This window comes from Fundulus heteroclitus, unplaced genomic scaffold, assembly GCF_011125445.2.
Source record: "Fundulus heteroclitus isolate FHET01 unplaced genomic scaffold, MU-UCD_Fhet_4.1 scaffold_193, whole genome shotgun sequence".
NCBI classification, from domain to species: domain Eukaryota; kingdom Metazoa; phylum Chordata; class Actinopteri; order Cyprinodontiformes; family Fundulidae; genus Fundulus; species Fundulus heteroclitus.
The window spans coordinates 147761-166350 of record NW_023396605.1 but is presented as its reverse complement, the minus strand read 5'-3'; the positions used below and the strand labels follow the sequence as shown (position 1 = coordinate 166350).

The 18590-nt window shown below is 37.4% G+C and overlaps 1 protein-coding gene across 1 annotated transcript; it reads left to right on the top strand.

Moving 5' to 3' along the window:
- The first annotated feature begins 637 nt into the window (after positions 1-637).
- On the top strand, positions 638-17430 carry frg1 (FSHD region gene 1). Its single transcript, XM_012869635.3, has 9 exons — positions 638-780; positions 1428-1492; positions 2861-2983; positions 8652-8709; positions 8944-9058; positions 10732-10836; positions 11024-11115; positions 14244-14354; positions 17296-17430. The coding sequence occupies exons 1-9, from the start codon at positions 722-724 to the stop codon at positions 17330-17332; spliced, it is 765 nt and encodes a 254-aa protein (XP_012725089.2). The 5' UTR covers positions 638-721; the 3' UTR covers positions 17333-17430.
- The last annotated feature ends 1160 nt before the right edge of the window (positions 17431-18590 follow it).

The window sequence follows — 18590 nt, the reverse complement described above, 5'->3', positions numbered from 1 at the left end:
CAGAAGCCCTCTACTCTGCCTCTATGCCTGTTCTGATTTCCCTAAAACAGAAAGTCTCTTGCATATATTGGCGTTGTTCAGCAGGAAGTCGCACAACAGCAATAAAACAAGTAAAGCAAGAGGCCTGGAAATCTTCACTTTGGCTCCAATGAACAGGCTTTCTCACACACACACACACACACACACACACACACACACGCACGCACACACACACGTATAATCAGCTCATATATACATGATGAGAAAATGTGCAATTCATTTCTAACCATTGTTTATTATGTTTAATACTAAGTTGTACCACATTTCTTCATTTGCTGTTTACTCGTGCACATTTGCCTGTTTACACACATCTCTCACCTGTTGCTGTTCATAACTTTCTTACGTTTCACGTTCTCACCCACAATTATGTGTATCTATGTCTAAATCACATGGATGCCATCTTCTCAATAACTCTTGACCCGCTTTATTCTTATTTTATTGTTATTTAATCTAAGACTTAGTTTTACTTTATTATTTTGTGTCCGTTTGTTTTATTTTCAATCCGGGAAACAACGCCGTTTTGTTGCAATGCTGCGTGCAATGGCAAATAAAACTTATCTTATCTTAAAAGTCCTAAGCGGTTTGCGAATGGTTCGTACGGGTAGGATGGACCTTCCCGGCTTCCGTAGGCTAACTCCTAAATAGCAGTGTTTACTAGTTTACTAGCCGCTAAGTGGAAAATATGTCTGAATATTCACACGTAAAATCAACTAAACTTGTTTTGAAAGGACAAAATAAAGGGTGAGTGTTCGTCTTTGTTTGTAGCATTTGGTACTTAGATGTCGTGTTGTTTGCAGGTTCACATATGTCTCTTTTTTAGTTTTAGCTAAAGCGCTAGCCTCGATTGTGACGTTCAAAATCACGGAACGCTATAACTAACTACGAGTTAAAATATCTCTTTTTAGTTAGTTCAACATATTTTTTTCTAATTGTAACTGTTTAATTCAAGAATAACTCGTTAGTTAGTTGATTAGTTAGTCATATCTAGAGATGGCTATTATGCTAGCTTTTGAGCTCATTAGTTCGCTGTGTTTACCACTTTCAATTTCAAACGTGTCCATTTTGACTTATTTTAACAGCTGTCATTTAAACTATATTAGAAACGCTAACTTGAAAGGACTGCACTAACGCACACATGTGAACCTCTATAAACAACAAGATTACTAAATCGTTAGTGGTTCTTCAATAATGGTATTTCCAAAAAAAAAAGTAAAAAAACAAAGCAATAATGGTGACACAATGTGAGAGGTTTTGTTTTCTGTGTCGATGAGCTTTCCCTGAAATTAGCCATTTGATTTTATAATCTTGGTTTAGAAATATGTTCAGGTCTACACGTGTGTGTAAATGTGATAAAGAAATTAAGTTTACATTTTCTTTTTCTCCAACAGAAAAAAGAAGAAGCACAAAGATAAGAGAAAATCCGCTAATGATCAAGATAAGCTAGATATTATTGGTATGTATGATGCTATAAATTCCCCCATTGCACAATGTTGGGTCTGGAGATGGTTTAAAGACTATAACTAAACTATGCTGCATTTACAGCAGAACAGATGCTGAATCTAAATGTGTCCTAGCTTTAATTTAAATGCATTGAGTTTAAACCTGTTATTATGAATAGGTTCCCATGCCTAAACTTAATTATTCCTTCTGAAAAACGTTTTACAAGCATTGACTACCAGAAATCAGAACCAGTTGACATCACTTAGCCAGCTTTACTTTGACCTTAAAGAAAAATACATAACAGAGTGTTTAGGCCCAAAATATCTAAAAAAAAAAAAGGTTTGGATAAACACAACTGACATTAATACTTAGGAGCTGAACTGAATTCAGTAGCTAAACTCAAAAAAGGTACTTTAAAGAGGAAACGAGCATTGGGGGTAAGTGTACTCTTTCTACATCAATAGTAGTTCAAAAAGCTAAAAGAAAAAGTGAGAAATAAAACTGTAAATTTGCACAAGAGCACTGAGCAGAAATGGATGTAATGGGGTTTATAAATGATATGACAATATTTCTGCTTTGGCAGACCTTCAACATATTCTTATCCTTTACTGTCTAATATTGTCATATGAGCTACTCCCATCGCCAAAAAAAGAAAATTTGTTTGTTTTTCTAGATGATTTTACATTTAAGGACAGTTAAAATCACAAGCACAAATGTGTGTATTGTCTTTCTAGGTGCCATTTCAATCACCATGTCTGATTCATTGTGCCTTCTGATACGCGTAAAAAATACATACATGTTAATTAGGGTTTAAGTGTTAAATTAGGATTTTTGCGGCCATAAAAACACATTTTAATGGATTTCATCAGATAACAGTTGACAGAATTAAAAGGCTTAATATTCTATTGTATTCAACTGTTTTATTGTATCAAAAATATGTTTAGATGTAGAGTATCTCTATCCAGTCTGGAAAAAACGAGAGGCATTCACCTTTAAGCTCTATTGCCCAACCACATCTAGTTTTATTTCTGAACATCTCATGTTATGTTCCCAGACCTGGTCTCTAAATCAAAATTTATTCAAAATTTATCATGTTAATTGCTTGTATAATAAAACATAAACTAAACTCATAACTGGCTGAAAATAAACCTCATTTTGAAATATGGGGTATGATTAAATGTGAATACCAACATACACAAAATGAAGGACTTAAAACGATCAGACTGCATTTACAAGATTCTACTTATTGCCAATCTAAGTTTCACTGTTTTTAATGTAAAGCAAAACAGGTAAGACTGTATTAAATATAGGATATAACGTCTCCGTGAATGTACCAAATTCTTTTGCCCTCCTAAAGTACTTGGGTTTTTCTGCTCCCTAGGTGGATGGTGGTGTGTCGGTAATTTTGGAGACATTGTGGGAACGGTCGCCATTGAGATGCAGAACAACTCGTACATTCATGCCCTGGACACTGGACTCTTCACACTTGGTGCCCCACATGGAGGTATGAAGAGAGATAATCCAATAATAACATCCAGGGTTTAGTTCATTCATGCAGCTCATGTGTATTTTCTGTACACCTTAAAGTTAAATTTCTTATGGGAGCTGCACATTATATCACATTGCAGCTGTCATCACAATGTCATTGTGGGTAATAGTACAGTCACAAAGGCCTGCTTGGGTGCAATATTTATTAAACTGTTACCTTTTAAGCTTTTAGCTGTGTATATAAATAAAGAAATCTGCCCAGTTGCATGGAAATTTACTGCACTTGGTCTCTAAGCTAGAGCTGGACGATAATTCAGTAACAATATATATTGATCAATCGACGTATATCGATGATAGGAAAAAAGTGTCAATAAGAAGTTCAATAGAATAACAGTTTTCCTTACTTTTGCATTCTAACCATGTAGGTTAATATTACAGTCATTACATCCTCCCAACCAATCACAAACGGAGACCCAGGAATGCTCATCACCAAGCTCCGCCCCCTTCAAAGAGTTCAGAGAAAAGTTGGTTGAATAAAGGGTTGAGGCTGTGAGTTCTGTATCTAAAAATAGGTCAAAACAGCATAAAATGGCCAGGGCAGCACTTAAAATATATATTTTGAATTTGTTGATAATTATCGATATCGATCAATTTGATTTCTATTTTATCAATATGTTTTGTTTTTTCTATATCATCCAGCCCTAGTCTAAGCCTAATGTAGATTTAAGAACTTAAAGCTGGAGGAGATTAGTGAGGAGACTATGATGAGGAAAACGCAGGTTAGTCACAACTAGTTTCACAATATCTGTATGATATTGCAAATGCATGTCTTACAAATGTTGTGTAACCCAGTCCAGTCAGAAAATGTAATTTAACAGTTAGTAAGAAAAAAAATTAGAACTAGCTAAATAAAATAAATGAAGCACCGAATCAATGACAATGCAATCAGCTAAGCTTCCAGAAAGACAAAGTTTTACCAAGTGGTGTTGTATTGTCAACTGAATTTGGTTGTACTGTAATGTACCAGTAATTAGGTTTGAATGGTATATATGTGACTGTATGGTATTAGAATAAACTGCGTTGATTTGAACTGAAATTGGACGGAACTGTAATTTTATATAATTGTAAATGAATGGACCAGTCTTCCTTGAGATGACACCAGTGCCTAAAATTATTGGAATTTCTAACCAATAATTATTTTTGATACAGAATTCATGAAAGCGTCGATGATGGAGTAGATTTATATGTAGGTTATTAGAAATGTCCCCGGGTGTAACAGGGTTTGCGTATTTTTTTTCTTGAGCAGTCCTTGTTGCCATTTTTGTTTTGGAAACCGAACACTGCGGCCTGTTGAGTCCCTGTAATCCCTCAGCAAAGCTGTTAGCTTAGCCTCCTCGCTGTCCGGCAGTCTAACAAAGACAGGAACGAAGATGGCGAATATATCGTTTCTGATGCTCTAACCTGTTGTGGATGAAGCTGATTTCATTTTGTTGAATATTTACTTTCTGATTTCTTCTAACAGAAATGTCACCATTAGCAACGCTACTACTACTGTGGGGGAAAATAAACATACCTGTGTACATAGTCTGTCATCTAAGTCAGCGGTTCCCAAACTGATTATTTTTGTGGTTTATTTATTTTTCATTGGGGGGGAGGGGGTATAAGAATAAAGTAACAAAATTACGAGAATAAAGACGTCTTACAAAAACCTGCAGCTTTCCCGCTCCATCAGAGTTATACTTTGGTATATTTCACGAATAAGGAAATACTAGTATTAATGCTAAGCTTGAGCTGATTATTTTGGTGGTTTACTTGTTTAACTGAATCCAGATGAGGCCGCTCGTGTAATTTCTCTGGACTGAGTTTTGGTGTTTGAGTTCTAGATGCTGGAAAGCTGAAACCATGACCCCTCGCTCTTAGTTCAGCGTCGGTTTCTCTCTTGGTGAACCAGTCGTTGACGGCGTTGTTAGGGTTAAAATATGTTTTACTGTGAAAAGCTTTTCCTGCGTTTTTCTCTCTCAGAAGCTCCTGCCACATGTGGAGTGACAGTTGTTTTGTGCCTCTGTCTCCTCTGAGGCCCAGTTTGGACAACCACATGCTTGAAGTGATTTCCTGACGGGCTTGTGTTCTTTCTGTCTCTCTTCTGCATCGATGGGAACGTTGTCCTAGGGCTGGGCGATTAATCGATTTAATCGATTAATTTGAATTTACAGTTCTTTAAGATTTCATTTTTGGAAAATCTGGATTTTATTTTGCCAATACACTCATTGGGTTTCCATGAAGAGAACAGCATGATGCTGAATATATGTTTAGACAAATGTATTGTCAAAATATTGTGAAGTAGAAACTTTTTTTTACCATAATACGAGGTACTTCATTTACTTTTTTTTTTTTTTTTTTTACTTAGTTTGAAGTTCACAAGTGCAGTGAAGCCTGTTCTTAGCTCAATGTGTAATACCACTAGCAGCAAATGTTTTGTTATATTTTCATTGTTTATAATGGCACGGCTGCCATCTTGTTTTTACAAGCATGTTTCACAGCTTGTTTTTAGTTGCACTTTGAATTCAGGTCAACTCCCTGACGAAATGCTTGACATAAAAGCAAGGTTTTAAAATAATTTCTTTTTATGAAACAAAAAGGAGGAAAAAATCGATTAATCGGATTTGGTATGATAAAATCGAAGATTTATTTTTTTTAATCCATATCCCCCAGCCCTACATTGTCTGCCCGACAGCTCAGAGTTCTGGTAACAGGCAGTTTTTGTTCCAGTGGGTGATGGGAACCAAAATCCAGATTTTGGTTCCCAAAATTGTGAGACTACCGTCCTCCCCAGTCCAGAAAGGCCAAATAAAGTACAGAGCTGAAATCCCAATCAGTTTTTTTCTTTTTTTTTTAACCAATTATAGATTCTAGTGAGAGCTGAGCAAAGACTTGGATGTTAAAAGTTTTAGCAATGTCAGCAGCTGTCGTTCCACCAGAGAAGCAAAAACCTAAACTGGGTTTTATGCTAAGTGTGCTTTGTGGGAATAAAGTTAGCTTTTGGCTTGAGGCCACAAAGTAGCTAAAAGCGTAAGTGGTGAAGTCAGATACCAGGTAAAAAAAAAAAAAAGATTGAACAGGAGCTGAGTTGAGGAGAAGGCCAGAGCTAATGCTGAGGTATTACTTCGATCTACCTGTAGGCACTTCTGACAGAGTAGGGCTCATTGAATCAGTCTGCCCTGGAAAAGACGCCGCAGACAATTAATTCTGCCCGTGTTTAGCAAGAACATCCAATTCCCTTAGTGGGCCTTCATACTCTGCATGCTTATAAGCCCGTTTGTAAGAGATGAAAGAGAGCAAACGCTTCCAGTGTAGAAAAAAAGACAAGAGATTGTCTCTTTTTCACAGGATGTTTGCTCAGACTGTACTGGGAGTTTTAGATTTTTGAAAACTGCACAACCGGCCACACAGTAGCCGCTGGTCAGTATAGCCTAAAAGATGCCAACATGGGTGCTCAAAAACTCAAAATTATGACCATAATTAGCATTTTACTGTAGCTTCATCCATCTGTCATCAGTTTTCCAGCTTTATGCTGAGATCTGAGGGACTGCAAGTTTCTGAAAGCCTTGGCTTTGTGTTACAGTCATGAGTTTAACACTCATGACTGTAACAAAAACTCTTTTTTTAGGAGACTGTAACCTTTCTGCACATATAAACATCCATATTTTTTTAACCCGGCTTCTAATTCGAGTGGAGCAGAAATATCAGGCTGTTCTTATTATTAGTTTTTTATTTTCTTTTACTTACTGATTTTACAAGGGCTGCCCAGTCGGTAGCACCGTTGCCTTGCAGCAATAAGGTCTTGGGTTTGAATCCCAGCCCTCTTTTTGCATGTTCTCCCTGTGCAGGCGTGGGTTCTCTCTGGGTACTCCAGCTTCCTCCCACAGTCCAGAAACATGACTGTTAGGTTAAATGGTCCCTCCAAATGACCTTGAGGAGCCTGTCTCTCTGTGTTGCCCTGTGATGAGCTGCCAACCCGTCCAGGGTGGACCCGCCTCTTGCTCAATGAACGCTGGAGGTCCTGCTGGATAGAAAATGGATTGATGCTGTTTTTACAGTTATTTTCTTTGGTTTATTTGGCTTATCGTGGGTGTTTGTGTCTCATTTGTCATTATTTTATGGTTGTTGTTGTTTTTTTCTTATACATTTTATGGACCTGTGCAGCACTTTGGGTGTGTGACGTGCTCCATCAGTAAAGGTTGGTTGACCTGCCTGCATAACAGAGCACACGTGAACCACACAAAAACTGTATGAACTATGTGAAAATGTTAAATGAACTGAACTTATCTAAAACACCTGTCTAGTCATTCTGAGGAGTCAGTAGGCAACCTGAGGACTGCTCTTCCCATTCTCTGATTAAGATTACGCTGTGATCATTGCTTATGCCAGCGGCTCCCAAACCTTTCATGGTGGGGGGCCCCCCTGTGATTTAAAAGAAAGTTGTCACGTCCTCCTCCAACCAATATTTTCAACAGTAGAGCAAAGGAGAGCCAACTGCAGTAAAACATACGGCAACAAAATAAACTGCAATCTTCTTTTAATCACAAAAATACCACCTTGAAAGTGTAATTGTTCTAAGTTGAACTATTTTACTGTGTAATTAAATTCAACATTGCTATGTGTGTATATATATATATATATATATATATATATATATATATATATATATATATATATATATATTATTTATTTTATTTTTATAGAGAGATAGAGAGAGAGAGAGAGAGAGAGAGAGAGAGAGAGAGAGAGAGAGAGAGAGAGAGAGAGAGAGAGAGAGAGAGAGAGAGAGAGAGAGAGAGAGAGAGAATTTTTTTTTTTTTTTTTTTTTCTCAAAATTGGTAATTTTTCAAGTAATTTTCTACCATGACCCCCCCTGCAGTCACACTAACCCCACACACTTTGGAAACCACTGGCTTATCCAGTCATGCTAAATGCATGATACTGTAGGTTCGGTTTCAATAAAGTCTGTCAGAAATCTTCTTGCAGCGTCTGGGTGTCATTAACACATAATTTATTAATTAATCAAACTTCAGGCTAGGTTCTTATGAATTATTTTCTTATGAACAAAAATGTTGCAGACAGTGTCTCTAACTTCACAGAGAGCATTCAGCAACCTAAAGAACTTTGAGTCTTTCTTTTCTGCCGGTTGCGCGGTAGCCCCTTGGCGTCATCTCATCAGCTGGACATGCATCTTGCTTTTGCTCCTGTGACTTACGACGAAGCATCGCAGGGCATCCAAACCCTTGATTTATCCACAGTAACTGGAATTACTCCAACACTTCAGACCTATTCAGCTCATGTCTGCTTTGGAAACATGTTGTAATCAAACTGCTGAGGATTTCTGCCTGGGGACTCCTCCTCATGCACAGCTGTGTGGATAAAAGGGGAACATTTCCAGAAATTAATAATAATATTTGCATTTTTAGAAGGAAACTTAGTAAAACAAAAAAGCCACTGTTTGCTGACACGGATCAGTACAGCACCCAGTAAGGTGGTGGGTGTTACTAATTTTAGGAATGAATGAAACATGAAGCATGTCGTAAGGATCTAGTTAATGTACATAGAAATATAGCAGAAATGTTTTCACACATGCGCTGGGTAACTTTGAGCTGACGAAGCCTTTTTAAATGTCTGCCATGTTTCAGATGACGAGGGACCGGACCCGCCGGAACAGTTTACCGCCATCAAACTGTCAGACGCGCGGTGAGTTCACCAAGACAAAACGCACGTTGTAACGCGCCAGTATCGTCCCTCCGTTCTGCTCAGGAGTTTTTCTGAAGATTTGTAGCTGCTGGTCTGACGACTCGCTTACAGAGCTGTTTATTAGGCTTTTTGTGTCTGCGTTACGTCTCAGACTCCTTTGTTGCCATCAAGAAAACATTTCTCCAAGGAAAGGCAGCAGGAATGAATGTGGTATTTGTTTTTTGTTTTTTGAAGGATTGCTTTGAAATCTGGATATGGGAAATATCTGGGCATCAGCTCTGACGGTTTGGTGATAGGGCGCTCCGATGCCATCGGCTCCAGAGAACAATGGGAACCCGTCTTCCAGGATGTGAGCAGATCTTTCAGTGCTTCTTTTGTTCATTTCTGAGAGACAACTGGGTTGCGTTCATTTTCAGGATGTTTTTCTGTCCTGACCTTAAGGAACAGCTACAAATGTGAGACGCTGTTGTATTTCCTTTCCTGTTATAGCGATTTATTTTATTTTAGCCATGAGAAACTTCTTTTAAATGTTAAATGTTTTAGACTCAACTGGAGCCTGGATGTCGGTGTTTTCCAGACTTACACCTGAAGGCATTTTCAGTGATACAGAAATAGTTTTATACCTAATTACCTTTTTCCAACAGACTGTAGGGATTTCCTCTTAGTTTCTTTTAATTGTTTGCAATCATTTACTTCACAATGTGGCTTCATTATTTAGTAAATTATTCTGAATGTTTGTAAAAAATTAAAACATTATGAGATTGTGTCAAGATCAGGAAGACGAGGCAATCACAGATTCTTCCCATTTTAGTGTAACTAAATTATTTCCTTTAGGAGAGTGCAGCTGAAACGTTTTCACCCAGGTAAACATTGGCAAGTAAAACGTGCTTAGGGGCCTTTTTATTCCAACTTAAAACTCAAAATGATAATTTTATTGTGAATAAAATTATTTATTCAGTAATTGTTATGAAGTATAAAGTAGCCGGGTCCTCGTAGAAAAGGACAAAAGTGATCAGACATTTGCCTTAACAAAAGCGAGAGCTTCCTTCTCCAACCTTTTGCTATATTCAGCCTGTTCTAATGGATGGGTACGCCCAAGTCTGTTTTTGAGTAAAAAGTTGCTGGAAATGGGTTTTTTTTGGCCCTACTTGCTGTGTTGTTGTTTTTGGGGTGGGTGGGGGTGAAAGTAAAAAAAAATAAAACAACATGGCTAATAGCAGGAAAAAAAAGTTTGTTCTGTTGCTAACATTTGCCATTTAAGAGCATAGAAGAATACAGAAGATACACTTTAGTGAAAATATTTCGAAAATGTCTTATTTTATTTATTATTCTATAAAATAACAATAAAATGTCTTATTCTTTTTATTACTCTTTAAAATAATAATAAAAGGTGTCCGTCAACATCAGCCTCATCCGCTGGGGGCCCAGATTTATGCCATAGTGCTAAAGGTCACGTTGGCCCCTGGGCTGAACTGGGACACTCCTGTTTTAGGGCTCAATGTCAGCGCCGTGCCAAGACTAAATAAAATAATCTGTTTTCATTGTTGCATAATCTCAAACATAAAGAAAAAGCTTTAATTTAAGATTAGTTTATTTTGAAGCCTTTTACATGCCTTCACCAGGGGGCCTAACATGTGTGATGGGTGCAAATATTGACGGTAGAAATATTAGTTTGAAATAATTTAAAGTTTCAGAAACTTCACTTTTGTGTTTTCCTGGTTTTCATATCAAATGATTTGACGAAGATTTTATCTTTTTAGATGCGCTTTGTTATTTTCTCGGTGCCTAGGCTGAGGATGACAGGTAAAAATTAGCCTGGGTGATAAACAATCAACTCTTCATGCTGCCTTGACAGTCCATTGCTTGTTTTGGTGCCTTATTAAAACCTTTCAGTCTTCAAACGTCTTTTACATCAAAGATCTGGTATTTTCCATGTTTCTGTCACAACAACCCGTCTCACTGCAATTGTGTTTAATCTCAGCTGTTTTATTTATTTATTTTTTTCACCCTCCTCTGCCTCAGGGAAAAATGGCTCTGCTGGCTTCAAATAGCTGTTTCATCTCCTACAGTGACGATGGAGACATTGTGGCCAAGAACAAGACAGCAGGAGACAGCGAGATGCTGAAGGTGATAGATTGTGTTTCGTTTTCCTCCAAGGATTCATGTTAATCCTCTGAATCTTTTGCCCATGCGGTCTCTGCAGGGACTTGACTGGTTAAAGAGAAGCGGGGGGGGATGTTAGCCACCTGACTTAAGGGAGGGTCAGGCTGTTGTTATTTATTCTCTCTTTGCTTTCTCTCCCACCGATGACTAGATCCGGACTAACACCGAACGAGAAGTCAAGCACAAAGATGACATTGCAGATGAGGACAGAGGAAATGTGAAATCCTGTGAGGTCAATTACGTGTAAGTTATCCCCAAATGTTGCTCATTCATGCACAAGCAGGATTCACGTTACGTCAGTGATTGTCAGACCTTTTTCTTTTGGTCTGCAGCTGATAGAGAGAAAAAAAATCAACAGAAGAACCTTACTTTATAATTGGGTCAGTTTAAAGAGGATGTTTTAATGCTATTTAAATGCAAGTTTTATCTAGGGATCAAAATACGCAATCCACTATTATTTTTGCAACCTTTATTTTAAGATGAAAGGTTGAAGTTAATAAAGAGGCATAAGGTGTTGCTAGATTATTGGAGTATATGATCTATTATGTTTTGAACCTTTTTTGTTTCTCTATTGTAAATTATTGAAATCAATATGTGAATCAAATTAGAGGAAAAAAGTAAAAAAATTTGTATTTCTTTTTTATATTGGTCCCCAGCAATGGGAAGGACTTCAGTTCTTTGCATTTAAAAACAGATTGAAGGTGTGGTGATAGTTCAACAACGACAAAATGCTAAATATAGCATTTGTTTGTAAGGTTTGTTTTAGTCTCTTTTAAACACAAAATAAACCGTCTTCAGAGGTAGCAGTCTATGTAGAGCAGGGAAGCAGGAAGATAAAAGACATTTCAGCTATTATCAGCCTGTTTGAACTAGACTTGGCCTTACTGGCTATATATTAAAACAAAACATTTCAGTTTAAAACAGAAAAAAAATGCCTTTCTTGTAATAAAACGAGAACAAAATCTATTAGGTTATTTTGGTGTTTACTTCATGTCAAATAAAAGTAGAAAAAAATAAGCCATTGGAACACTCTTGCCCTTGTTATGACACTAATTGAACACTAGATGTTGCTTGTTCAGAGCAAGGGTTCCTGCTAGCGTAGTAAACTGTTTATTAATCTGCCTCAGGTGTCACAGAGCAAGTATGGCAAACCAGACAGGGGTAGGCAAAATGTAGAATGAATTTCACTGCTGTAGGATAAAATACACGCACAACTTGCCATATGACCTAATATGTGGCCGTTGGGTTTGAGCATTTTTTTACTTCTCCTCCGCACAGGGCTGAATTAAAGGTTCATAGCCACGTTATTTTACTTTTTGTTTTAATTTATACATCAGTAGCTTACTCTGGTTGTATACAAAGTGTCTATGAAATATTATCACATCCTGCTGGCGTATTAGTTGTTATTTTGGTGCTTTATGCTTTGCTTTTGCTCAGTTTGTTAGTAAATGAAGTCTTTCGTGTTTAGTTACGATTTTAACAGAAGTACGTACTGCGCATGCGCAGCAGGGGTTAAAACAAGGAAGCGGCTAACGGCTGTTAGCATCTCCCAGCGAAAAACAATCAAGAATGTTCCACGATCTAGTGGATAAAAACACAAAAAAAATACATGATTCCAAGAGGGAAAAGACTGAAATATTGCTGTGAATACAGTATGAATGTTGATGTACCCTAAAGCAGACGCTAAACCTGCAGAGGCTCAGATGTGACCACAGAGTTGACTGAAGTAAGTAAACGTTCTGATATGAGGCTCTTAAAGTTGCTGTAGATTATTTTATTTAATTAATAACGGTTGGTCTTCGATCACGCTGAGATGGCACTTCACTGCGAGGCGTTGCAGAGGGTCAGGCTCGGTCCGGCATTATTTAATTTTGATTTATTAATTAAGCAAACCGGCCTTATGATAGTTCTGTAATACTGTCACTAGATGGCGCCACATCTGTTTATATTTGGTCATCGCGCCCAGTACTGAGGCTATATTTATGCTATTTATACTGTTTTATCCCAATATTTGCAAACTGCATATCCATAAAATACAAACGGCATAATAAGCGCCTCAACATAAATGGAAGCGACATGGACGTGTCTAGAGGAGGGATAGTGGAAACAATATGGAGCTTATTGCTGCACAGTTATATGAAAGTTGCATCGCTCATAAAGTTTGATTAATTGAAAGGGAGCTGTGGTAAGAAGGTGTAATGAAATAATCCGTTTAAAAAATATTTTAATTTCACCTCATTGCAGCGAGGTTCTAACAGCTCAGCACAGAGCAACAAAGTCACTGGAAGCGTGTTAGTAGGAGCTGAAGTGCCGTGGTTTAGAGAGAGATATCATCGCAGACGTCCCGTAATTGTTTTCCTCAGCTGTTGCACTGAGTTAAACTGTTTTTGTTTAGACGGCAGCGTTGTTTCTGGTGTCGGCGCGTGTCATTAAATCCATACTGCTCGTGCAATTTGTCCTAAACGCCGCTGTGACGGTGGATGCGTAATGGCGTCGTTTGTTTCAGTACACTTTGACATTTTATAGTCTAAGCAGAAACACCTTGTCGCCTCCTCCAGAGCCAAGCGTTCAGGCTTTTTATTCAGATTGGAGGCGGAGGGGGGGGGTAAATAAATAGATTTTTTCTTTTACTTTGTTTTCACATCCAGCATGATTTTGACAGCAAAACTGCTCGCTTGAATGAGATCACGCCTTTAAGCATCCGCCCCGTCGGTGCCATCACTCAAAGGTGCCATCGGCCTGCAGTTAGTGTGATGAGGGAGAAAGTAACACCACATTTCAGCTTCTCACTGTTGTTTTATGCAGCCTGTCTGCAGCCTATTAAAGTTGCACGCAATACGTCTGAGGCAGTTTCCTTTTCTTTCTTTTTTTTTTTTTTTTCCTCCTCCTTTTCGGTTGGCACGCTTTAGATTGTGTTCCCACTCTGTTATTTGTTTTAGATGAATGTTAGGAGAATGGACTCATCATGCTGACACGTTGATAATGGCTGCCCTTGAGCCCCGTGTCGTGATGTAGTGTTTAGCTCGTGAAAACGCCTTTCAAGACGGAGTGCAGTCTGGTAATCATAAAACACCGGCTGAGCGAAGAGAAACTAAACGTCAGAAGAAGTTTCGCACGGAAAAGGCCTCGGGCTGTTTCGAGCACTGTTGGAGATATTTTAGTGATATTGGAAGGTAACTTCACCGCCTAATTGTCCCGCTGCCTGAATTATAACGCACCACATGGCTGCCGCTGCCGACATGCACGGTTGCCCCGTTCGTCTTGATCTGATTGTTGTTTTTTTTATTGAGCTGCTCGTGAAATCAGGAGCACCCTCTATGTTTGCAGAGTCTTCCGTTACAACTGGGAAGTTTTTATTCTCTGTGTCACAGGAAGAAGTTTCAGAGTTTTCAAGACAGGCGGCTCAGGGTTAACGAAGGCGACGCCTCCACGCTGAAGAAGGCCAGGACGGATGGAAAGTTTCACGAAGCTTTGCTGGACAGGTATGAAAGCGAAAGTATGCACAGGGTTCCCATTTCCTAAGTTTCAACCTCTGGAAAAAAGGCAAACATTTTATTTGACCCTTTTCCGAGTCTGGATGAGTATGAAAAAAAATTAAACTATTTCCTATAACTAAACTATAATTTTCAGAATGGCAAAAATCGAATACTGCTTAATGTATTTTAGCAGTTACACATGATTCATAATTACATGAGGGCATATTCCTTGACAGAAATCACAAAAGGTCCATTTTAACACTTTTTAGACTTCAGACAAGTTCAGGTTAAACTGTTCCTGTGGTTAAGATACTAAACATCCATCCATCCATTTTCCGAACCGCTTTATCCCTCATGTTATTTTTTTTTTTTTTGCAATGAAACAAACGCACAAAGGTTCTTAAAGCAAAAAGTGTGGTTTATATAATTTGCATTTAATGAAGGATATTCTGTTATTTGGCAAACAGAACAGTTACAGATTTTGAAATAGAGCTGCTCTTAGTTTGTTTAGATGTAAAAAAAATCAGCAAAGGATTTTTCTGCTCCGGTTGCTTTGGGATTCACAGAACCAACTAAATCTATTTAAGCAAGGATATTTTGCACTCAGATGTCCAGCATGCTACAAAGAATGTGAATAAATAAATCCAGAAATTGCAGTCTGCAGGAACGCTGTCGGACACTGTGGATGTGTCGTCTTCCACAGCCGGCTGATTCAATTTGAATAAAAATGGTACTGATCCAAAACAGGATTTTATGGTTCCTTCCTTTCATTTCTTTCCATCAATTTCTGGGAAATAAGACTGGGTGGTTTTTGTGTAATTATTGTAGGCATTTGTCCAATGATTCGTTTTTATAAGCTGGTAAACACTGCTTGACATGTTACAACCACAACCTTCAAACTGTTTTATTGGGTTTTTATGTGGTGGACCAACACCAAGTGGCTCAAAATGCTGCATTCCTTACAGAGAAAAATCTGAAATGTGCGGTGTGCATTTGTTTTCAGCCCTCACACTGCAGTTATAGCTACACATCTTTTAGGATATGCGTTAAGCAGATGTACACAGCTATAGACAGATTTTATTTTATATCTTTTTGGGGAAAGGGAGGATTTATATGTAAACATAGTTTAAACTAGACGATAAACTAAAAATTTATTGACACTGAAATTTCCGACAATAACCGAAAAAATTAAAGGAAAAATTTCCTTTAATTTGAAAAAATTAAAGGAAAAGTTGTTTCTACGAGTAGGCTATGGTCATGTTCCTTTAAGACGCTGCGCTGTACAGTCTGCAGCCATGTGACTCCAACCCATCCAGTCTAGAACCAGAAAAGAAAAAGACGGTGAGGTTGAGAAAATGGAGGAAATTTCTAATGTTGAAGCGGCGGTAGAGCTGGTTGAGGAGGAAGAGGAGCAGCTGTTAAGTACCCTGCAGCCACATCTGATCTCTGGTTCAACCGCTCGATGGAGCCGTACGTTAGTCAGACTGGAGATTATGTCAGTGACGAATGGAAACTCCGCACCAGAGGGCTCAAGGGCATTTCTCAATGGAGAAATGTTGAGCAACTTGTGAAGTTGTACTTTGGTATCAGTCTCACAAATAAGGAAATACTTCATCAGCATCAAATTATTATTAGCATCAGGACTTTGAAATGATTGAGCAAAAGACTGTGTGACTTTATTCTCGTAATTTAGACCCAAGAACTTGGATTACGGCTATAACATTAATTGGATTACGGCTACGAATAGTTAATTCATTAAAAAAAAAGTGGCCACAGAGGAATAAATTTCCACAAAAGAAACTAAAAAAAATTTGATTAATTTTACATGTTTGTGAGAAGAAAAACTTTGAATGTTGAATGGTGGTAGATTTTGGAGAATAAAATACTTTTCCCAGATTAAAGGCATAAATTTGCTACATTTAAACAAGTGTTTAAATGTTCCTGTTTAAATGTTCCTGACATTGTAAAGTCAGGAATTTGGATCGTCTTGCGACCCCCACATGGTGTCTCACGACCCCCGGAGGGTCCCCGACCCCCACATTGGTAACCGCTGTTCTCGGTGATGTGCAGCATTATCTTTGCTTCACACGACCTTTTACTCGTACGACACATTCTCCCACATGAACTGTGGTCTGCTGTGGTTCTTGGTCTTCATGGTCCTGGTTGTTCTCCAACAAACCTTTTGAGGTCTTCACACAACGGCTGCATTTATACCGAGGTTAAATGACGCAAAGGTGGACTCTATTTAGGTGAAGAAACTGGCTGCACTCGATTGTGTTCAGGAGTATCAAAGTAAAGAGGGTTGAATAAAAAGGGATGCAACAATTTTCACAATTATTCTCTATTCTCCCAAAATGCCTGAAGTTTGTGGTTTTAACGTGACAAACTCTGACAAAGTTCAGCTGACAGTATTAATACTTTACACGGCGCTGTATGTATCAGAAATAATCCGACTTTTTATCAATCTATTGTCTTCTGCTTTCAGTTTTTTTTCAGCTGCAGCTAAATTTATTGTCCAGTATTTTAAAATGTTGTAACTCCTAATTTTGAACTTGAAGAAAACAACTATGTAGCACTTAAAGGTTTGGTTTAAGATGTTTTAAATAAAGGGATTTGTTTTAAAAAAGATTAGCTAACATATCTAACAGATTTGTTTGATCTCTTGTCTTATTGAGACATGATTACGTAAATATGACAAAACATATTCAACAACTTTTATATTAGCAATGGGTTGAAGAGAAAAATATGTTCTTTACATGAAAATATTAAAATTATACAAATAGTAAGGACATTCCAATATAGAAATGTTTCCCTTTTTGTTGTGGAGTTTAATATCAGCAGTAATTCTTATATATATATACATACAGTATATACATATTGGTATTTTATATATTGTAAAAATGTCTACAGTAAAGTAAGTTTTAAATGTCTTTTTGTTGGTTTGCAGGAGGAGCAAAATGAAAGCAGACAGATACTGCAAGTGAAGACTTGATGGATTTCTAATGTGTCTTTTTAATGTCTTTCTTTTTTTGGAGAAGTAATTTGATGTGACTTTTTTATATTTTAAAATAAACATTTAACGATTGAAATGGCTTTATTGATTATTTTTTCTCTGGCTATATGTTCACGTTTGTGATGACCTATGAATTTCAGGTCACCCACTGGCCCTTCAGTGTAAATAATGAACCAGTGTGTGCAGGAATTGCCTCTAGGATATTGTAAATTACTAAATGTAAGATTTATTTATTCTCTAAATCAATCAATTGGCTTTAGGTTATGTGTTTCAATGATTATTTTCACATTTTTTATGATAAAATTTTTATGATATGTTACCGAACCAGCACAGCAAAGGCACATAAGTCAAAACTAGGCAAGGTGAAATACGCATGTTGGCTTTTTCCTCTAGCACTTGGACTCTTTACTCATTAGGGTTGTTCGTGTGTAAAATACACAAAATCATTGGTGCAACAAATTAATTGTAGCACAAATGTAATAAGTTAAAGAGGTAAATAGGCATAAGCCTAATTAAAAAGCAGATAAATGGGTTTTTACTGTAGAAAATCATAAAGGTTTTAATAGCTGACTGAAATGACTCATCCGTCAGCAAACGTTAGATATTCAGGAAGCCTGAAGCACAGAGGAGGAAAATTAAAAGCTGTTCCTTGTTCTGTAGTACGCCCCTGTGGTAAATATTGCTCTTATCTGGACTAGTTTACCAAGGGGGCCCTGTTTTTTTTTCTTTTTTAACTACACAAGTAAGTAATTCAGAAAGGTTTTAGGCTCTAACCATTTATTGCTTCATAGATGAACGAATTAATAAAATCTTGTACTGAAAAGTAGGAAAAATCAGAGATGTGGAGGGATTTAGTAATGTGCAACATTTTAATTGTATGGCTTGAACGTCTAAAAAGGCTGAAAACGACTAAAATACATTGCCTTGGTTATAAAAAGGGATGATTATTGTATTATGGCATCAATTTCTCAGTAGAAAATATATTCAATATAGCGATATTTACGTTTTTGCCTATTTCTGTTAATGTTTTCACTAATGTTTTATGCTGTATTGATAAATTCCTCGGTAAAGTAGAATAACACTTGTTGGGGTTTAGGTTTTAACTCTGGAGTCTCAGTTGTGTGAAAAACTGTCTCCCCCACCCTTAAGCACTCCTCTACAATCTGAGCTCAATGAAATATGACACTTTCATCTTATAATATATAATAAAAGTCCTTGTTAAAGGCTGG